Source organism: Buceros rhinoceros, unplaced genomic scaffold (assembly GCF_000710305.1).
Source record: "Buceros rhinoceros silvestris isolate BGI_N320 unplaced genomic scaffold, ASM71030v1 scaffold6744, whole genome shotgun sequence".
NCBI classification, from domain to species: domain Eukaryota; kingdom Metazoa; phylum Chordata; class Aves; order Bucerotiformes; family Bucerotidae; genus Buceros; species Buceros rhinoceros.
Window position 1 is genome coordinate 1 of NW_010409932.1, and position 21855 is coordinate 21855.

General features: G+C 42.5%; 1 protein-coding gene across 1 annotated transcript in view; it reads right to left on the bottom strand.

Moving 5' to 3' along the window:
- Window positions 1-2352: 2352 nt before the first annotated feature.
- The window catches only part of SLC38A1 (solute carrier family 38, member 1), a 22002-nt gene continuing 2499 nt past the window's right edge, over window positions 2353-21855 (bottom strand). The window contains exons 2-11 of the mRNA XM_010135402.1: window positions 15922-15997; window positions 15244-15359; window positions 10261-10334; window positions 8902-8994; window positions 8507-8588; window positions 7233-7315; window positions 6267-6325; window positions 6009-6134; window positions 3740-3819; window positions 2353-2619 (exon numbers count right to left, since the gene is read on the bottom strand). Of these exons, the coding sequence (XP_010133704.1) occupies window positions 2493-2619; window positions 3740-3819; window positions 6009-6134; window positions 6267-6325; window positions 7233-7315; window positions 8507-8588; window positions 8902-8994; window positions 10261-10334; window positions 15244-15359; window positions 15922-15997 (916 nt within the window). The 3' untranslated portion in view covers window positions 2353-2492. The remainder of the gene's footprint in view (window positions 2620-3739; window positions 3820-6008; window positions 6135-6266; window positions 6326-7232; window positions 7316-8506; window positions 8589-8901; window positions 8995-10260; window positions 10335-15243; window positions 15360-15921; window positions 15998-21855) is intronic.

The window sequence follows — 21855 nt, forward strand, 5'->3', positions numbered from 1 at the left end:
AGCAGCCTCAGCCAAGACAAATCACGGGGGGTGCCTAATGGGGAGGCACTGGCGATATTTTAATATGACCTTCTGCAAAAATGTTTCCTTGGAGCTGTGATAGATAGTGCAGAGCGGGTCTGTGTATGCTAACCAACAGGAAAACCAAGTTGCAGAGAGACCTATGCATTTGCGTCGTAACCTTTAAATATCTAGAAGCAATAGCCTAAAGGGCAGCTGTTAAGTGCGCCACAGAACATGCTCACTGCCCTTTTTAGGCTCCTGTTTTGTTTCTGCCTGCTAATCTTAGAAAGCTGTTAGTAAAATGTAACAGCTCTTAAACCAAAGTCCTTATAGCTAACTCGGTGGACACGTCCAATTTAAATCTTTGGCACTTGGTAAAACCTCACGTATTCCTGGAGACAGGGGGATCTGTCCTGCAGCGAAATGCCTGTGCTCACCCCAGGATGCCCTTCTGGGAAGAGACCATGGGTCCACACCACCTATGCAGTGCTTGAATCCACACCAGGAGAAAGAAAATGCTCTCCCACCTCCCTGCAGATTAGGAGTGGGGTTTTCAAGCCGGGCACATGCACAGCTTCTGCGACACAGAGCTTACTCTGCTCCTGCAAGCACAGAGTGCAACTTCAGCACCGCTCACGGACTGCAGCCAGTAGGAAGTGAAGGGCAAGGCTTACAGTTGAAGGTCTGTTTTCCTTTCAGCTAGATACACCACAGAGCCCAACCACAGTGTGACCTTTTAGGGGAAGAAAAACACCTCTTTTCTGTAATTCTGCAATGTAAATATAGTCATCACTGCAACACTTTTGAGAATACAGCAAACAGACAAGAACTATTGGAGAAAAGAAATGGCCACAATAAAAATGCTGTTCTTACCCAGGTAAGGGTAGAGAAGACGGTTAGAAAACTGTAAGTGAACATACGACAGGTAAGGTCTTGTCAGTCCCAAGTGGAAGAAGGATCAGAGTGGAGGAGTTTTATACTCCCTCAGTGTCTTATTTGCTGCCTGTCATGGCACTGACCCTTGCAGAAGGCCCAGTAGAGCCACTCAGCTTCCACCCACGGGCTCTCAGCGCTGGAAAGCAGGGACGCCTGACATAGGGAGAGGCACACAAGACACCCCAGGGATTCCTCCGCCATTCCCCCTCGGAAGGGCCAGAAGGACGCAGCCCCTACCTCCTCCATGGACTCCAGACCCTCGTCCTTGAGGGGTGTGGGAGATTCCCAGAGAGGAGCGCAACGGATCTGCCTCCTCAGATCCCTGGGGCAATCACATCAGAATCTCCTCCCTGCCAAAGCGAAGGGGTCCATGCTGATTTACACCCACTTGCTCCCTGGGGCTGCTAATTTGAAGCATTTCTAAGAAAATGTGTTAGACAGGAGCAGTTGGATGAGAACGGCTGTTGCTGTTGTCACTTGCAGCGTATTTGTGGTTTTATTGGAAAAATTAGAACAGATGACCTCAAGTTACTTCAACGCATGCAGACTCAAGGCCTCATAATCAGAATGAGAGCCTGAGAAAACAAATATGAGGTAGGTACACCTTTGAAAAAAAAAACAACCCACATTTCATATTTACTTATTTTCTTTCTGTTTCTATACAAGGAACGGTAGCATGAATCAGGAGATTGTAACAAAAAGGTCACTTGGAATAGGGTGGAAAAGACTGATGACCTTTTAGTGACTCTGAGGTAAAAGGCAAACATCAGTTTTGTCATCTGTCTTGTAACCCCTTAATGGTCTATGGAAAAAGACATTACTTTTCAACATTCCCATTATACTGGAACCTGAGAGTAGCTTCCTGGGCAACGTTCATATCTCATCCTACTTTATTTAATAATCGTGCCTTTAGGGCATACATGTTGTGTCCTTTAGCTGTACAAGATAATTTATTAGTTTCTTTAAGTGAATCAATATTCCTGAAAAGAGATGGGGTACAAGTCTCAGACACTGAAACAACCGTCCTTTTGTGGCTGATTTGAGACAACACTTGAAGCTTCCCCACCTTCACTGCCAGTTTATTTAGCCAAGACCTGAAGGGTCAGCTCTAAGGACACAGGGAAAACATTTGGTCTTTTGCCTCTATGATGAAAGCATCAATAAGAAAATTTAAAAGCTGCAATGCCTGATTTGATATTCATTTCCTAGGGCCTGCTCTCAAATCTGTCTCATTTTATGCAGTTTTGCACCCTCCAGTCGTTACCAATGTACACAACATTTGGGTGAGGACCTTGGAATGAAAATCTTAGTGGGGCCCAGCTAATTCCCAATTCTGTTAAACAAATCTCTCCTTCATATTTTAAATATGCCTTTCACAAATAATAGCTTCCCTTGTGCTTTTCATCCGCAGGGGAAAAGGAGGAAAGGATTTGTACCTTTCTTATGAAAACAGTCAGGAAAATTATTTGCAAAAGTATTTTAATGCAAGTGGATGGGACCTTCCTTTCCAGCTGGGATACGCTATTGATTTCACATGTATTCCCTTTCTACTTTCACCAGTAAAGAGCTGCATACTTACCGTAGAATGTCAAATAGCCAAATATGGCAGTCATAAAGTACATCACAAACATGGCAAAAAATGAGATATTTGAAACCAACTGCATTTTTTTCTGCGAACGACTGGAGAAAGAAGAAAAAACACATAAAAAACAGTTGAGCTGGATTTTTCAATAGCTATTTAAAAATGCAGTAAGTCTTTGCATAAACATAGCAATTCTGGGGAGACTCATGAAGGCATTTTCATTTAAAGCAGGAATTCACTGACAGCAGCACAAGGAAGAGGAGGAAACAGACCCTATGTGGGGCTTAAGTCAAGAGATGGTGGGTCTGCCCTGGCTGTACTGGCTTCAAATGAGTGAAAGGTGAAGCTCAGCAGAGAGGGATGGCCCTGAAACGCTTCAGTAATTAAATTAAAAGGTCAAAATAAAGGAAGGGTAGCATTATACAGAGGCAAAAAAGTCCATTCTGAATGTTTGCAGAGAAGTATTTGTGTCCCCATGGGTAGAAAATAACGAATGTATGCAGACCACTGTAGGCCTGTAAAATAGGTAAAGTGTAAATACTTCATTTTTAGGTATTTGTTCTGAAATATTCACACTCTGGTACTTAAATTTAGACTTATAAATCCACGCAGGGATGACCTAAATAGGCACTTAGTAACCTGCTGAAGTCACCTGAAACTCAAGGTACCCTGCAAGTAGGTGGGACCTGAGGGCACCCATGGGCTTGACTGACCCTGGCCTCTCCTCTGGGGATCCCAGCGATGTTGCAGCAGGGCTGGTCTCCAGCTCCCCACAGCTCTGCCCAGCTAGAGGTGTCAGCGAGACAGCCATACTGACAAGGGTCTTTTAGTACAGGTGAGGACTAAAGTGTTATGTTTTCTTTTCCTGGTACGACAACAGATTTATAGTTGCACTGAACAAATGCTGTTAGCTGAACACACGCCTCCCTCCTGTGCCAAATAACAACCAGCACAACTTGGGTCTCCCCAGGCTGCTATGTACTTCTAGAGGATATTCCCAAAGTATTGCATTATCCTCAGCCTCCCTCACTCCCAACCCGGTGGCACGCCTGGGAGGCCAGATTTGCTAGCTGACAGCTATGCTCATTGGCTTGTTGGGTGTTATTAAAGCACATCTCCTCCAAACGGCAAGGATGACTCAGAGCATCTCTGCGCTAACATTTTCCGTGTGAAACAGTTCAAAACAATTATCTAAAAAAAAAAAAGAGAAAGGCTTACTCTTTAAGTTCGCTGTAAATCGGGAGGACTGATGGGTGGCACACAAATGCAAAAGCAATGGTAGGCAAAGCATACACAGTCTGTTCGGAGAGAATTTCAGAAAAGAAGTTAACAAGAATTATTTCCCCCAGCAGCATGAAGAAATGGTCCATGTTCAACTACCTCAGCTCCCAATCTCTGGACTCTTCAACCGAACATTGAGAGCCATCAGAGAAGGCAGAAGACCTGTCAGTTAGCACATATTTAATGACATAAGGAAGGTAGTGTTCTTTCAAAGGGAGTGCAAAGTCTTTACGTTGGTCGCGTGATCACAGTCCTGACTCTGCTTGCAGAGCACAGCACTGGATGCCACGCCGCTGCTGGTTCTGCTCCCTGGCCAGCTACTGCCACTGTTACTAGCACACCATCATGGGTAACAGGGGTGTCTGGTAGGTCACCACTGTACTACCCTGCCTTGGCATGGAGAGGGGTGTGCACCCGTGGTGCTAAGGCTGAAGTCCTGAAGAGGAAGCCCATATCCATACTGTAAGAAAAGAGAAGAGGAATGCAGAACTTACAAATGAATGGGTATTTCAAGGTACCAGACTGAGTCCCTTCATTTCCCAGGCCAACAAAAGGGCTAGGAGAGCTGTGGAGGGAACATGCTTTTCCTTGGGAAAAGAGAGAGACTGTTACATCACCAGGAAGCACAGGAGGCCTCCGGGTGGGACCTCACCCCCTTCTCCACAAAAAAACCTGAGTGAGTATCAGTTCTCAGAGTACAGCCAAACTTCACAAATTATCTCAGTGCCCAAGCACTTCTATTCTCCCCAGGGAACAGGTATGGCAGAGATCACATGAAAAACAGGTCCTCCTGCAAGGACAAAACGAGTCCATCCCTACATGCAGCTCTCTCTGGCCCTCTGAGATGTGCTCATACTGGCCACAGGCACTCCCTTACCACAGTAGCCATCCTGGGGTACATTCCAGGCCTGACAGATTCGGTAAATAACACTGGTTGCTCTCCAGAGCATCCTTCCTCACCCAGGCCTGTGCTGCCTCCTCTCCCTCCTCACAGCACACTACTCTTGTGGAGTATCCATCAGAGGTATTCAGAAGTTGCCTGAACGTGAACCTAGGCAACTGCTCTAGGTGATCCTGCTTGAGCAGGGGGTTGGATCAGATGACCTCCGGAGGTCCCTGCTAACCTCAGCCATTCTCTGGTTCTGTGAAATTTTCTCTTCTTTCACACACCAAAGCTGCTAAAATGATTGCAAACTGTTAGCCCTGAGAGCAAATCTGTAGAGTTTGGCTCCGGCATGCCTAATTCAAGATGGACCGATTCTTCCGATGTGCCTTGCTCAACACTGAGGCAAATGCTTGACACTTGCTAAAGGAGAAGACCGCCCTTCAATGTTATCTAAAATATTCCTACATCTAAGCTGGTATTGCACACCAAGTTAGCTAATTCTTTGTCTGTCACACTGGATCTGGACTGATGGCTACCCCTAACTAAAGAAAAGTGCTCGGATTGGCTTCTCTGACTGAAATTGGTAGGATGGATTTTTAAAAACTGTATTTTTTTCATGCATATGCTATACATGCACATTCCCTATGCATGCAACCATGACACCCTGCTGGATAAGGTGCTGTTGAACGAGCACTGTGCCCCAGCACAGCTGACAGAAGCAATCCTCCTGCTCCCACAGCTACAGCCAGTTGCTCTTTCGCATTTTCTTGGCACAACTTTCCCTGCAGCTGTGTGGTGATGGAGGAAAGCAACCAGCTGAAAGGCAGTCAAACTTTTGCTGGATTAGCTTTCCACTGTATCCTTTTCACAGTCCAGTTCACCATATGGCTAGATAGACACGTACCCTGTCACAAAGAAGTGGTTTGTGTTCAGAGTGACAGAGGGATTACTTCTGGGCGTTGGATGCAGAATGCCTTGCTCAGCCTCTGCTGAACTACAGCCTAAAGGAGAAGATGCAGCATGGATAGTAAGAAGCAGTGAAAAGATAAACTCTCTCACAGAAGGCATTAGTTGTCTGGTGGTAGTTCGGGCTCACAGCCGTAGCTCTTCTGCTACTGGGGCAGAGGAGGTCCACAAGGAGGTACATTCAACATGGCGTCTCCTTAAGACTGGGCAAGAGACCTATTGTGCATTCATCACTGGAGCACGAGTGGAAGCATGGAGAATCAGGCCCTACATGGTGCTGATCGGATTAAGGACACAGGGTGTAGGTGCGCATATTATGTGAATTAAAAGTAAGTATTATAAAAAGAAACATACCTTGGAATTAAAGATAACATACTTTGGCTTACACATATGTTCATGTGCTGAGCTATTTGATAGGATAGATGATGTTGCATTTAGCTCCGGTACACCACAGGGAATTTGAAACTTCTTGTAAATAACCTAGAGTAAGAGTGGAAGACAGATAATTGCTAAAAATAATAATAAACAACTAATCAGAATTAAAACAACAGAGAAATTATGAATATCCTATCAAGTGACTCTCATCCAACAAAGAAAGCAAGCAGAACTTACCACTACCAGAAAAAATACCATGCAGCTTAATGAAAATCCACTGGTATAGCCAAGGTAGCCTGAAAGAAATAAATGGGAAATCTCATTCAGAATTATTTTATTAGCCATATCTTGGTTTTTACTTCTTTTTGCTGCTTCATTAAATGTTTAAATGCATTGTACATTTAATATGTATTGTGAGCTTCTGGGCATGTCCTGTGGTTGTGGGAGTCTCCCGTGTCATAAGCCTCCTCGCTTTTGGTACAGACCTGAGCTTTGCTATGACGGGTTTGACTTCCTGAGGATCACCTTTACAACAGTTAACTAATTTTCCTTTTGAAAGGGGCTGTGATAATTGAAACAAACCTAAAAGTGTGCAATTACAATCAGAATGTGACCCAGATTCCCTGATGTGAGCCACATCAGCTGAGTATGGATTATTTTCTCAAAAGGAACATCCCACAGGACTTCAGTGCCAAAACTTGTTACATGGTTTTAAAAAATACATTGTGTACCTGCTGGCATCTCTGTGGACTCAAACACGTTTGCGAATGCAGTCCTTTATCCAAATCTTACTTAAAAATCTGACATCTCCAATTAATCTCACAACTAAGAATTTCAATGCTGATAGAAAAACAAGTTATTTTTTTGTAATCTCACTATTTTTGAACTCATTTTTGCAGGCTAAATATAAAATGTAATTGTCTTATGAAATGAAGACCCTCTTACTTATAATTTTTAAAATAAATTATTTCCAGAATTGTATGGATGAAGCTGGTTTATGCTGAGTTCAAACACTGTGACAATTTAGGCCTACTTGTTCCAACATGCTCAAAACACAGCTTATTGCCAGACCAGGGAGGTTGCTTCGATGACAATGAAAGCAACTTTTTCCTTTTTTTATTATAGCTGAGTTGCCAGTGTGTCTGTCAGTGCATGATGTCTGGGCTCCTTTATTTTATTACCAGAAATGCTTTTTCATCTTACCTAAGTTCTTAAGGAGACATAAGGGGAGGATTATACCGAACGTCACTGTGACAACGAGAATCCGCCCATCCAAGTACCATTCCCTGTTTAAAACAATAAAAAAGCACCACCATGAGCACACCTTAAACCCTCTCTGGTTTTCCTCATGCTCAGTCATCCTCTTTGGTTCCTACAATTACACAACCATCTTTTTTCTCCTTACCCTACAAGTTCCTGCAAAAGGAGACATAGAGGCCACATCTAAACTTTGTAGACTTCATGGTTCTCCAGCCCTTGAAACATGGCACTGCTCTGACTCAGATATGACGGATTTTCATAGTCACCAGACAAAATATCACCCTACTGCTGAGATCAGTGAGTGGGATTGAGAGGCAGAACAACACCCTGCGTAATCTAATATAAACCACCCTGCCAGGATAAGGAAAGATCATGCAAAGGGTGACACATATAGCACAGTGGGGCAGGGGGTCCACCACTATTCATTTGCTATAAACCACCTGGGCATATGCCTGGAACAGCAAACCAGGCTTCTGTGGGCTGGCACACACTAGCCAGCCCAAGGCTGTATCTCCTTCTAGCGAAGTGTTTTGAATCCTGCTGGAAAGCATGGAAGGGGAGAAGGGAAGCATTAGTGATGCTCTGTATGACCTATTTCCACTGCTCGGTCCAATTTGTATGAACGCCTGAGGAATGAGATCTCTACCTTCTTTATGTGCACTACAGCACTCCACGTAACCCAGTGCAAAGGACATTTACCACTACAAAGACATACAGTCGAGGGGTGGTAAGAGGCAAAAATCCAAGTATAATATTCTGCTGTTGTCATATGCTAGGATCAAAGAATTTCATACTATGGACAGTACTTCAGGAACAAAATCCTGTAAGATGCTAAGAACACAGGGAAATACATAATGTTTTAAACTTGCACTGTTTCCAGTATCTTCAAGCATTGCCTGACACTGTAAAAGATGGGAGCTTATGATAAGAGGTTTGTATAAATCACAGTTCTTCATGGAAATCTGGTGTGCGCAGAGAGTAACTTCTGATGACTTAACCTTTCATTTCCTATCCACCCTCTTTTCCTTCCCAAAGTTGTCTTGGTTTTTATTAACCCCCTGAGATATTCCTGTGAAAATTTACTTTGACAAACCTAAAGAGTATCCAGTAGTTAAAAGCCATATGCTTAAATGCTATATGCTTATACGCCCTATGCTTGAATTTACCTAAACAATGTTAAATTCTATAATCTAATCACTAAAATTAATCCAACTTACGAAAAAGATTCTTCTTTTCCCATTAGAAACTTTATGGCAGAGGGCAGTTCATTTTTGACTATGAAGAGATAGCTCAACATTGCTGGAGAAAGAAGAAAGTCAGTTTAGAAAATGGGTAAGATACTTTGCAGAACAAGTACAGAGAAGCATCCTGAACTTTTTCCCACATCAGGGTCTGATGATAGAAGATCCTGCACTATAATTGACTGTAAACTGCTGATCATTCAGTCAAGCAGCTGTTTACAAGGGCTGCATGTAAAGTGTTAGCCACAGCTATGTTGAGGAGTATGAAGATCCCAAGATGTCACTGAGATAAGGAGGGACCTGACTGGTTGGTAGCTGTAACATTAAGATGTTCTCGGGTTTTGGTTTTCAATACGCCACATCTCCTTTACCTCCAACATTCTGGAGAGATGTAGATCCAAAGACAATCATTTTCCCTGGGGTACCAAAGACCTGCTCACCCAGCTTTTCATACACCATGCAGCCTGCAAGAAAAGGAATGAGGAGAAAGGTAACAAACACACCGGTGAAAGCTGTTGAGTCAAAACACTTATGATTCCTCTTCAGTTACCACCCGTCTGTTCAGCCATACCTGCCCTTTTCACGTAGAGAGCTCTCTTGTAATCAATAGGCTGAAACTTATGTAGGAATTTTTTCTCGATGTCTATAAATGTTATTGTTGGCTATCAGTCACTTTTGAAATTTAAGGTCTTAATGAGGCTATTACACCCCTTTAATGAGTCTGTCTACACCCCTAGTGACAGGTTACATTGTGGTATCCCTGTCCTGGCATATTAAGTTTACGCCTGCAAGGAGCGATGTAGAAAACATCTTCTCCAGGCATGAGAATACACGATACATGAGAACAGAAGGAGAAACACTGCAGATGTTACACTGTACAGATGATTTTTAAAATGCATCACATCATTTGGTTTTCTCTACATTTCCTTACAGCTGGCATTTCAGCTTTGAAGCTTGTATAAACACTAAGTTTGAGCTTAAATGCACCAGCAGCATAGAAACCAGAGCTTAGATTCTGGAAACAAACAAGGCTCAAATGTGTCCACAATTAGGCATATGTACCCAATTTAAATAGGTGGTTGTTGCCATTATACATGCTATAACAGTATGTGTGTCCAAATTACATATTAAAATATTACAGTGTTCTTGTGCACAGATCATCTGAAAAATCTGGCTCCAGATACTGTTGCCCAAGAAAAGAGACTCTCGGGCTTCAGAGCACAGTGACATTTAAAACACATTTAACAGTTCTAATTTCTGTGTTTATAATACATTTTGCTTATAGATACACTTCTCTCTGTATCTTCTGTTCGCTTTTGTTTTCTTTTGGAAACCTCCTACTACACCAAAAAGGAATTTCACACTAACTATTAAGGATAAACTGTATTTCCAGGTAAGCTTCACCATAGGCAAAGATTAATTATATTTCGCTTGCAATTGGTTTTGAAATGCAAAGAAACTATACGAGCTGTGCCTTCTAGCTCACTGAAGACAACATTACATGGTAGCAGAATTCATTCTTTGTTTTAAGTTTTCCCCTTCATAGTGATGGTCAGATGCTGTTCTCTATTGCCATGTCATAAATTCTTGTTAATTCTGGGCTTATGACCCAAAATGTGTCAGCAAAGTGATAGAAACACTGTCTTACACAAAGCACCTGGCCTTATTTGAGCAATTTTCACCTCTTCTTTACAATTCTACTGGTAAGGTGTAATAACATCTTAAATTACCTGTTTCCTTGGAACACACCAACAGAAGATATATTGAATAAATAGACAGCAGCGTCACTGAAACCAAAAGCAGCCTACAAAGGAATGGAAAATAAAGCTTAGGAGCTGAGCCCTAACATTGCAATATTTCACATCAGGACATATTCCTGTTGACTCTGAGGTAATTTTTATTCTCTTCTGACAATGTAAAGAGCCCTACAAATATATGATTCCCGTGAGGTTTGCAGTTTCACCACACCACCATGGAGGACGAAAGCCCTGTGTGCAGAAGAATTCAACCTAATAAAACTTACCAGAGCTGCAGAGCGCAGCCTGTTAGTGAGTTACACCTCCCCATATGGAAAGAAGTAAGAATGAAGATGTCTGATCGGATAGGAATTAAGATATAATCAGAGCAGGGATAAGCCCGGTATGTCCCTCACCATCCACTCTAAAGCTTTTTTTCTGGATACAGAGTAAAAATTTCAAAGGGAAGTCCTCAGTTTAAGGAACTCCACACCAGACAGAAGCATCTTTTCCAGCATACGCCTCATATGCTACCAAAGGGTTGCTGAACTATCTTTTTGTGTGTCTCCCAATGCCCAAGAAGGAGGAATAGGAGTGAAGTTAAGGCTCAGATGGCTTCCCTTGGGAATGAAGGCAGAAACCAAAGGCTTTTACTTTGTCCAGGTGGGGGTTGGTGTAACTTCTGGTCTGCTTCACGTAGAAGAATTGCAGGAAGTAACGACCGAACTGCATACTGTCACATAATTAGTCAGTGCTGGGGGCCAAGTGCACAAAACCACATTTTCTCATTGCTCTATGTCTTTAAGCCAAGTACCATGTGTGCCTTCCCTCCAACACTCTGACACACAAAGACCTGATGATGTTTTCATGATGTGTGTGAAGAGCACTCAGACAATCTCTTGGCAATTCCTCTCTTTATTATGACAACCACCCTCAGGACACGGAGAAAAACAAGCATAAAATTTAAGAGAGAATCAGCTGCTGTCACATAGGCAGCAACACATCTTTTTCATAGGAATACATAGAAAGAACAAGATGAGAAGCCTCCTCCCCACCGTTTTTATTATTTTAGACTAGAAATACTTTAGTGCCAAACAACGACCCACAAGTTTCTTGAGGCCAGAGGAGCAGGGAGAAACATAAAGAGGTGACAGGAGGAATGTTCTTTTCCCAACAAGGACTGATGGCTGACAATAAGAACACACTCTTTGTACAGACCAAAGGGTGTTTCTCCTCAAGAAGGTGGAGAAGGGAAGGGAGATTGTAGTGACTGAGGTCACTTTGCTCCATTTTTTATAGATTTGTTAAGCCCTGCTCCCGCCCCATTCCCTGCAGAGCTGTTCCGCCCCTGTCTGCCTGCAGGCATGGTGCTCACAGCCCCCAGTGCTCAGCTGCTGGATGACTCACACCCAGCCCCAAATGGCTCCAGCTCTGCATGCCAGCATCAAGTCTATTTTAATATTAAAACCTCCCGTCTTTCAGGCTCTGAGCTCATGGAGCCTTTGCAGTGGTAAAAATAACACTCCCAGGCAGCCAGGTATTTATCTGATCTGTTGTCCTTAGCTCCCCATAGGGTTCTTACAGAGACACTTGGCATTTTCATTAGCGCTGTATGAAAAACTTGTTTGTGTTAGGACTGTGGTATGGACAGGGATATTCATGCCAGAACCACCCCTTGGAAAGGAAAGAAAATGTCCATGCCACTTGCTCTACGCAAATTCAAAACAGAAGCAGGGGAGCTTGTATTGCAGTCCCAAAAGCACTCCCCTACTTTTTATTTTGCCTGCTTTTAAAGAAGTGCTGGCTTCCATGCAAGCAACCAACACATGCAAAAGTCACGTCCCCCCAACAAATTCAGAATAAACAGCTTAAAGCAGGGGACTGCTACAGTGCTGGGAAGAACAAACTGTTCTTGCGATGCCATTGCTGTTTGCTCCCAGCTGCCACGTTACCAGGTCAGGTGAAACACGTGCTGTTCCAGCCCTCTGTAGAGTTCAAAGCTTTGGGACCAGAAGACTTGTGAGGCTCATTCAGTCACCTGCCTTATTGCACAGAACAGCTCTGAACCCTCGTAAGGTATCGGGTGCAGAGGAATTGTGGCAGAGCATGGTGTTTGCCACCATATGGCCTTGCAGAGGGCTCGTCTGCCAGCCTGCAAAGTTCGGCTGCAGTTTGTGACTCATTCCAGTCACAAACCCTAGCAGAAATGGCTGCAGAAAGCAGTGCGGAACTTCAGTTGTAGTCTCAGAGTGTACCCCATCTAACAAGCCCCTGTGCTTCAGCGGGGTTTTTCAGATCGCGTGCAGTGTTGGGTTAAATGCAGGCTGAAAGCACCTTGCACTTGGCTGGCCCACGTCTCTGCAATGCAATCCATCACGCTGGTCCTGGCTCTCCAGGATGAAACAACAGGCAGCAATGAGTGCTCCTGCCATTCCTAATTGGCTCATCTCTAACTTCCCAAACTTTTTGTGATGTCTTTCTGCAGCAAGGTTTTCTCCTTTATGCATAGACAAAAGGATGATCTTTGGTCTGGATGATCTGTAGTTATCAACAATACTGGGATTAAGTTCCTCAGAGTTCCTACCTCAGTTGTTTTGCCTAGAAAGCAAGACACTTCGCTATGGCACTATACTATGTAAACAGGATGTGAGAGTATATAGTCATTGCCATGTTTATTTTGCATGCCTTATTCCAGGAATACAGGATCTGAACTGGTGCAGATGTGCCTGGCAGCGCACACTTCACTCTGCACAAGCCTAAGAGTTGTGAGAGTGGAAATCAGGCTAGGTCTGCTTTGTTAGCACTGAAAATACTCCTTTAATTTTTCTGCCTCTGCTTTCTACTTTTCAGGGATGGTGCATGCCAATACTGGATAAAGCAACCTAGAAACTTTCCAGAACTGCACTACTCAAGATCAATGAATTTAAGTGCTTTCTCATGTGCACAAAACAATGAAATTATTGCTAGGACTTTAATTATCTGTAAAGCAGAAATAGTTCTAAGATCTACCTGTGATAGCAACAGCAGAACTATACATTTATGGGAAAAATGCACTGAGTGAGAGAAAAATCTAATACTGATGGACTAGGTTTAGCTGTGAGATTACTGCATGATAAAAGAACGTTTAAAGCAGTTCAACTTTCAGGCGTAACTACAGACAACACACTAGGATGCTGTCTCTCCAGACTTCAAAGGAGAAAGCTCTGCTTAGCCTGGTGAATTAGGTCCTGATAGCTTCCTTACCTTTGATCTTCAGCGAGCTGGTCTATCTCCAGGCCAACAGATCTAAAGGCATTATAAAGCTAACAAAAACAATTATCCACTTTTAAATGCACACAGTCAGTTCTGTAGAGAATAATGCTGGTTTTTACTGTATAAAATCTCTACGTTCAGGTTTGGCAGTTTTTCGTACGATGTGGTGGTACAGATCTACACACTCACTGCTTGGGCCAAAATGGGCCCAGTCACTCACCATCACACATTGTTAGAAGTTTCTCTGGTGTTCACATCACTGGTCTGATCTACTTCACTTAAGAGAAACTGCCTTTTTACATCCTTAGAGCAAACACATTTCACTTAACTCTCATGAAAAACTGCTGAAAGAATGAGAAGAGGATGAGGTTACAGAAAACTAAAGCAGTAAGGAGGAATTGAGGGTGCTTCCTGGCTGAGATGCTATGGTCACAGAAGAGGCAACAAGGCTTAAGAGAGGAAACTCTTCCTGGTTACAGCAGTTTTAGCAACCACCAGCCTGTGCCCTCAGAGGTGTGCTTGTCAGAGCACGGGTGTAGTATCACACACAGGTTAGAGTACTGGGTAAAAAAAGTTGCAATTATAAAATAAACTCAGTTGCTCAGCATAAGAAGGACCTCTATTAAAGTCCAGCTACTTTATAACCTAGCTTAGTGACAACACAATTATGAGATTTTGTACATTTTTAATGTAAATGGATTAACTCCCTGGATTATTCCTAGATTTTACCTAACCACAGCAAATTGTAAGCTAGCAGCATGGATGTAGCTATCCTTACACAAAACCGTATATAGATGGCTATATGTACCAGTTTGGCCACCTACTCTACTATATTATATTATCATATTATTTATTTCCTAAAACTCTAAGAAATAAAGTTCTAGATTTTTAGATTTGATATTCAAGAAATGAAACCTCTTTAGAGTAATCTGTAAACTCAACAATTGTGTTTAACACTTCTCAAAGGCTGTAAATTACTGTCTTTCTTCCTTCAATGAACATTTATAACTGAAATCTGCACACAATTCCCAACTGATTTCTTAACAATTACTTTTCACAATGAAATGTCTCATACTGTGATCCAGAGTAACACAGAATAACACTGTGTCTTACTCATTCACTGGCACCGTTTCATTTTTAAACTAGAAAATTCCCCATTATAAAATGCTGCTCTGAGTTAAGTACTTTACCTCAGCTCTTTTTTTTTTTTTTACTAAAATTTTGGCTCTGTTTATTTTGGCTCTCAAGGACTCTCACATAAGAAACTGAAGAAACTGTGGGAGTGAGATGAAAATGTTATATGTAACATATAAAGGAATATAAATATTCTTTTTCTTGGTTAAAAAAAAAGTAGTTGTCACACCACGCTTTGATGAAAGCTCTGGAGATCCTGTGACACAAGTAAGAACTAGGTACTGTTCCACTGCTACTATTACTACTGGGTATTTCTGATGTACGTGTAGCTTGGAAAAATCCCTGGCTAGGCTCAGGTCTGTAGTAAATAACATGGACCTAATTTGCTCTAGCATTGCAAGAGTGCTCTTTTCCCCCCAAAAAATATGACTGAAAACAAATGTCTGAAACTTGTGGCTAACGTTTTCAGGCTTGAAAGCTGTACGTGATTACAAATGGGACTACAAATCCCTCCGCTTGCTGGCAGCGCCCACGTTCTTTAAATGCAGTGAAACTGCACGGACATTGGCTACTCACCACACGAATACTTACAGAAAAAGGAGAATTCCTGTGTTGGCCAAGGCAAAAGCGAGACCCAAAATCCCACTGCCCATAATCGCATTGCTGAGGTTGAAGACAGACATCCCCAGTGAAGTAGTTCCTGGGATCTATAGAGACAGACGTGTCAGCAACAGCTTGGAACAGAGCAGGGAAATGCATCTATGCTTCAAACTCCACATTTTGTGATAGATCAAGATATAAGTAACTATTGCCATGGAAACAATAAAAATTGGTTTGAAAGAGGAAAAAGCACCACTGAGCCCTGTCACAGCCACACCCTGATCGCTGTCCTATAGATACTGCACACTGATGTAAATGGTACAGGCAATACACGACTCATACTGCACATTCAGTTTTAAATCTCGTTTTTCATTACACCTGTAAACATCTTAGACACGTGATTTATGTATTGTAATGCCATAAGGAAACGCCAGGACTTCCTGCGGACACAGGCCACGGCCTCGACTTGACCAAAACACTTGGGGGGTTTGGGTTTGGTTTGCTTGTTTGTTTGTCTGTTTTCCTGAAGTGCTGAGCACAGGCAGTTCCCACTGAATAGCAGTTATAGTTGTGTATGCCTAGTGCTTTTGAAGACCACGTCTAAAGACCCTTCATGTACACAACATATAGTTCATTTTGTCAGGGAGAAGAATGGCAAGAGAGACTTACATATTCATCACATTTCTTCTTCTCCAGGTGGCTGTTTGTGAGACTTCTTCTGCTTTCTCGATCCGAAATAAACTTGCTGAAAGAAGTCAGAGGATTTATTTCCAGCAAGTGTTTAGGAAATGTGAACACATTAATTCCATGAGCAGCGTGTGATTACAAAATACAAAATGTATAAAAACAGAATGCAAAGAGAGGTCAAACTCATGCCTATTTAATGAGCCAGATTAAGCTTCCCTGATACCAGCGTACACTGGGAATCAATAAAGGTAACATGAGTGCATCATCAGAATAAATGTATACATACAGAGTGGTCTTTTAGGAGATTTAGCAAAGCAGCAGCACTGATTTTGTGGATGGGAAAGTAATTTGTTTTCACAGACACAGATAATTCTCCAGGTGTCCTGCAGAGGTGTGTGCAACCGCTACCTCCCACTCCCAACCTCTGCTTATGTGGTTAGCATAACTAAGGCCATTTTATAAGGCAAGTAGCCATTCTCTGTGACTGAGAGGGTCACGTATTCATTCCCTTTCCCTCATTGTCAGGCCCTGAAGGTCCTGTGAACCAAGCAGACAAACCAGATTTCTCCTTCCTCTCCCTATTGGCCTCAAGACTCCCAAGTGCCAGCCCAATTACTCTTTTCCTTGCCAGCCTTGAAGGCCCCAGGCACCTGCCCCACCAGGTGGTGGTAATTACCCCCTGACCCAAGAGGGACGGATAACAGCACCCAGGGTACTGTCTGTAAAATCAAGCAGTTACAAGTCCATAAGTGGGGAACTTGGACCAGAGCTCCTGCTAGCCAGTGAGACCTGGAACCCTTGGTAGCCAAATCTCTGCTTCCTCCAAGGACTGAGGCAGTGACTCATATTCTTTTATGACTTTCAAGACTGGGTTACGATTGTTATACTGATACAGAAAACAATGTAAAAAGATTTGATTGGATCTACAGAGGGTCCAGGTGACTAGAAATCGTAAGTTGCATTCTAAATTCTGTATTATGCTCCTTAGAGATTGTACTACATTGATACTGCTTGTAGAAATCTTGTGCCATTCTAATCATAAATTCTGTGCTACACTAGTAACACTATCCTGGTAGAAAATAAAGCTTTAATTGTAACTATGATTTAGTGCTGTCATCATTCTGCCAAGGATCCCTAAAAGAACTTGTCTGTCCCCTCAGTGTCAGGTGACAGTGTCAGGTGCAGCACCCTGTGAAACCCTAAATTACCACTGTGGGGTCTGTATGGCTGGAGTTAAGAGAAGGAAGAGGTGCTGCATGCACCCAGCACTGCCCAGATCATCCTGAGGCAGGCAACATGCTCTGCTGGTGCACTGTTATGGGCCTCTGGATTTTTGTTGGAGCGTCTTTTCAAAAGTTAATACTGAATTCACCGTACTGCAAAATTACATGCTTCTGTGCAGGGAAACATGGAACAAACAACTTTTGTTTCTTCGCACCCTTTACTTGTTTACTTGTCCTTGATGCATCCACATTTAGGAACTTGCTGTCAACAGAACAAGATTTGCCTCCTGCGGCTGTGTCGGTATCCTTGGGATTTGTGACTCTTATGATCTGGATGAACTTTTATTTTTCTCACAGATCTTCTCTTCAACAAACATTTTAGTTTGTATAAAGCATTCTTTCAGCTTTTCATCTTTTGAAGGTTTATGCACAATTAAGTCCCTGGCATCTTTGTTAATCCACTGATGTTCTTAGGCTGTGCTGGCTAATGCATCAGCCATCATATGTGTTACGTACCTAACCAGGAGCTGTCACCAACTGCCAGAGACCCTTTTTGATGTAGGTAATTAAGATGCCTCTTCTTAAATTAGAAGAGACAAACAACATGCTGAACACGAAGAGCAGTACTGGTGGTCCTTTCCCACAGCTGGGAACATCTATTGGCGGGGGCTGTGTAGTTCAAACCGTGACTCAAGACTATGCATCATTTGCGTACATCCAGCGGTACTCAGGCTGGTAATATAACCATGAACCCATAAAAGACAGAGCTCTGTCAACTTCCCTACTACCCTAGTTGTGGCCTCATTACTGGCAATATATGCTGGCACAGCTTCTAAGCGTACGCCAAAATCCTGCAGTTGTAATGCTGCTGACTTGGCTTCCAATGCTGACACACTGCGCCCTGTGTCCTTTAACACCCTGTGCACTACATACACATTTTGCATTTATCCCTTAAATCTGGGCATAGCTGGCAAACTGTACGTAGCATTTTTGCTGGTTCTGTTGCAACTTTTGACTCCTACCCATTGCTTTGATTTCCTTGATATTAATAAAAAACAACTATAGGCTTCTCCTATATTATTTAAACTAATAGGTTGATCAACTGATTTGCTGCAAAATATAGACGCCTGGCCAAGTTTGCCAGCCCTGGTATGCAGCTGGAATAGAGAGATGAATCTCCCCCACTGTTTTAAGAAGTGGAAAGCAACCACTTCTAAGATAAACTGATCCAAAATTAACTTTCCAAGCTCACCGTGTAGGTATTTTATCTTCATGGAAAAAAATCTCCACCCGATTCAGAGCATGTGCTTTTTTTTTTTCATGTCTGTTTAAAGCCCACCTCTTGAACACAGGCAGCAGAGTGTGAAGGATTTGAAAAAGACATTCCATCTCTCTCGAAACACCCCACAGGCAATTTGTACAGGCAGGAGCACAGAAAAGAGTTTTGTCTCTTTTGGATTTGTAAGTGCTGCTGGGAACATCTGTGGACTTCGCCGCCTTCTGTCATTTATGGAGACCGTGTGTCATTTTAGATCTTGTCAGATTTATGATAGAAGTAACTAGTCTGCTTCCTCCACTTCTCCTAATCCTTCTGCAGCTAGTCCCCCCTTAATAATTACAAAATTAACACATTTTTAGATGCTATCATTATTGCCACCTGATATTAAAGTTCAATGAAAATGATTGTTAAAGAACTGCCACAGGATAAAGACAACACTCGAGTAATATTGCTTGAATATAAAGCAACCGTGGGACTTTCCATTGGAATGCCTTTGACAGAGTGAACAGCTTCTGCAGAACCGTTTTATTCTGTGGCCAACAAACACATTATTTCTTTCTGGGTAGGATTTTAAGAAAACAAGTCTGATTTGATTAATTGATCTAAAGTAATTTCTTTTGAGTTAGTCCTATGTGAAAATGGACTAGGCTTGTTGTCCAACCTCTCATCTCCTGTTACAAGCTAGGCTGGTCTTCCACCCCACATTTACCACATCACACTGCGCGTTTTTCTCCATTTATGCTGTGATGTGTGTGGGAAGGCAAAGTCAGTCATGGGAACGAGGCTACCAGGCTCCCAGACCGTGAGGTACATAGCACTGCGCCCAGCTTTTTTACGGGGTGCTCTGCTTCCCAGCCCCAGGATGACTTGCCTGGAAAGCTCATCAGCAATGCGTCGGTGGGGGCTGTGAGGTCTGCTTGATCTGGAGGTTGTGCTGCATTTGCTATTGCATGCAACTTGACCTGGCGAGAAAGTTGCCTCAGGACTGTGCTTGGTAGGTGGTACAGGCATACTGCATGACAGCCTGTTTTCCATAAATGGAATGTATTACTGAACCTAAATTAAAAAAAAACCAACCAACCAACCACCACCAGCACCACCAACGACAAAAAACCCCAAACCCAAAACAATCTAGGAGGAAGGTAATCCCATGGAATCACCAAAACAAAATTTCCCAAACAAAGATTTTGCTTTTTATAAACAATTTTTTTCATTTCAGGGTGGGTTTTTCCCCCCATAGCATATGAAAGGGAACATATGTTGGAATACCAGAATTTCTAGTTAAACTGTGACATGCATCTGCTCTGCTTCATTGATGTGCTTAGAAAATGCTATTCATTGTCACAGAATGCTGTATATTTGACCTTTATAATTATGACACGAATGAAGTGAAATGACTGTTTACTCCAGCCTCTCCCAGCCTTCCCAAGAAGTAGAGGCCACTGTGACAGGTGCTGTGGAAATGCACAGCAGGTCTGTCACATAACTCCCTGACAAGCATGAAATCCATTTGTGCTGTTTGTTGTCTTCATTTTAAACACTTTACTCATCATTAAAAGATATAGCCTATTCCTAAATGTTTCTGCTTTCCTGTTGTGCCTCCCACATCACAGCTGAGTGTGAACAGCTTATACAAAACTTTTCAGATACATTCATAAAATATCCTGGCCAAAAAATAATCAGCTTATCCGTGAGATGCAGAAAGACTTATGGGTGGCTTGGAAAGAATTGTTTAATCTAATTCTTTTTCTGGTTTGATTTAGTACAAAGTAGAAACTTACTCTTTTTGGTAAAGTAGTTTTAAAATGACCATGTTTAACTATGGTTTACAAATTAAATTTATTAAAGGACTTAAATGAGAAACGTTTAATTAAGGCAATATCCCTGAGCTCACCATTTTGGCTAAGTAGTTAGTCAAAAAACAATTTAGCCATCTCTGATATGTATAAACATAATTAAATTAAAGTGATATTTGACAATGCCTTAAACATTTGTTAGGGAAAGCTAGTTTTGCCAAAATGACAGAACTTTATCCTTAGGCAGCTTCTTAAACTGAGTGCTAACATGAGCAACAGCAAAGATTTCCAGGACAGGCAGGAACAAGGAATGCAGAAGAAATCTTGGTCTGACTTACACTGTGAAACTTGGGCGAGATCTGGGTATACCTACTAACGACCTTGTTAACTGAACAAGGGGTGCTGGTAACTTACTAGGAGCTGTAAACCAAGACAGGATTCAACCATCAGCTTCCTGAGAGCATCGTCGTAGTTACAGAGGATTAAGTCATCTAAATACTGGTTTACGGTTATGTGCAGAGATGGCAAAGTGTTAGAGCCAGGATACTTGGTTAAAAGTCACTAAATCCATGTCTGGATTTGATGCATGTTGCTTCATTAACATTCCCCAGAAGAAATTCAACACAGGCATACAAAGAAAACCCCCTCCCAATCCAGCCCCTTCCACACAGCATCCCCTCCCTACATGCAACTACATATATAAATGTGTACTTAGAACCAGAAAAGGCTGGAAATCCAAAGGAAACTAATTCTTTTCCAAGATCAGGCAACATTTGGAGTTTACAACCAGACCTGGAATCACCTTCTCCCTGGTGTACCTTCTCCAAAAGACCCTTAAAAACTGTGCTCTACAATGAGCTGGGAAAACTATGCACTGGGATAAAATAATATTTTAAATGAAACACAGAGTGTAAAACCAAACAGGTTGAAACAACAGAAAAAAAGTTAGTTGAAAATTACAGATCTAATCTAAAGCTCAAGTGAAATCGACAGAAAAAGTCACGCTGGCTTTGATGGGCATTGGAGTTTCACAAGGCCTTGCACTATGTGCCAAGCAGCACAAACTGTGCTCTTCTATGCGCCTGTTAACCTTTTATTCCACAGAGACAGGGCATTCGCCAAAACAGCTAAAGAAAGGGAATAACTACATCCTTTCAAGATGTGTTTGGCATGGGGTGCACCGCAGGGTCTGCCTGCCTGCTCATCACCCGTGTTGATGTGAAGGTTCTTGCACAAGACAGTGGCCATGGATAGATGACCACAGCCTCAGCCCCAGGGCGTGCCGATGAGGCTGTGCTGGTGCCAATGTGCTGCTATGCTAGAAGCCATGGGCAGCATGAGATGCCTTGAAACTTTTAGACATGGAGGGGAACATGAACACACCAGGACATATAGGCCAAAACACTCATGCATGGGGTACATAAGTCAGTAGCTGTCCTGTGAGCACCCTGGCAGAGGAGTAATAGACAACCATAATGGGCTACATCCTGCAACCAAATTATGATCTGCAGAGGGAAAAACTTATCCAGAAATTAATGGAAAGTTTTGGAATATGTTCATCTGCTCTAAGAGCCAGAATAATAATCATAAATTCTGCCTCTGAGTTTCTGACACTCTT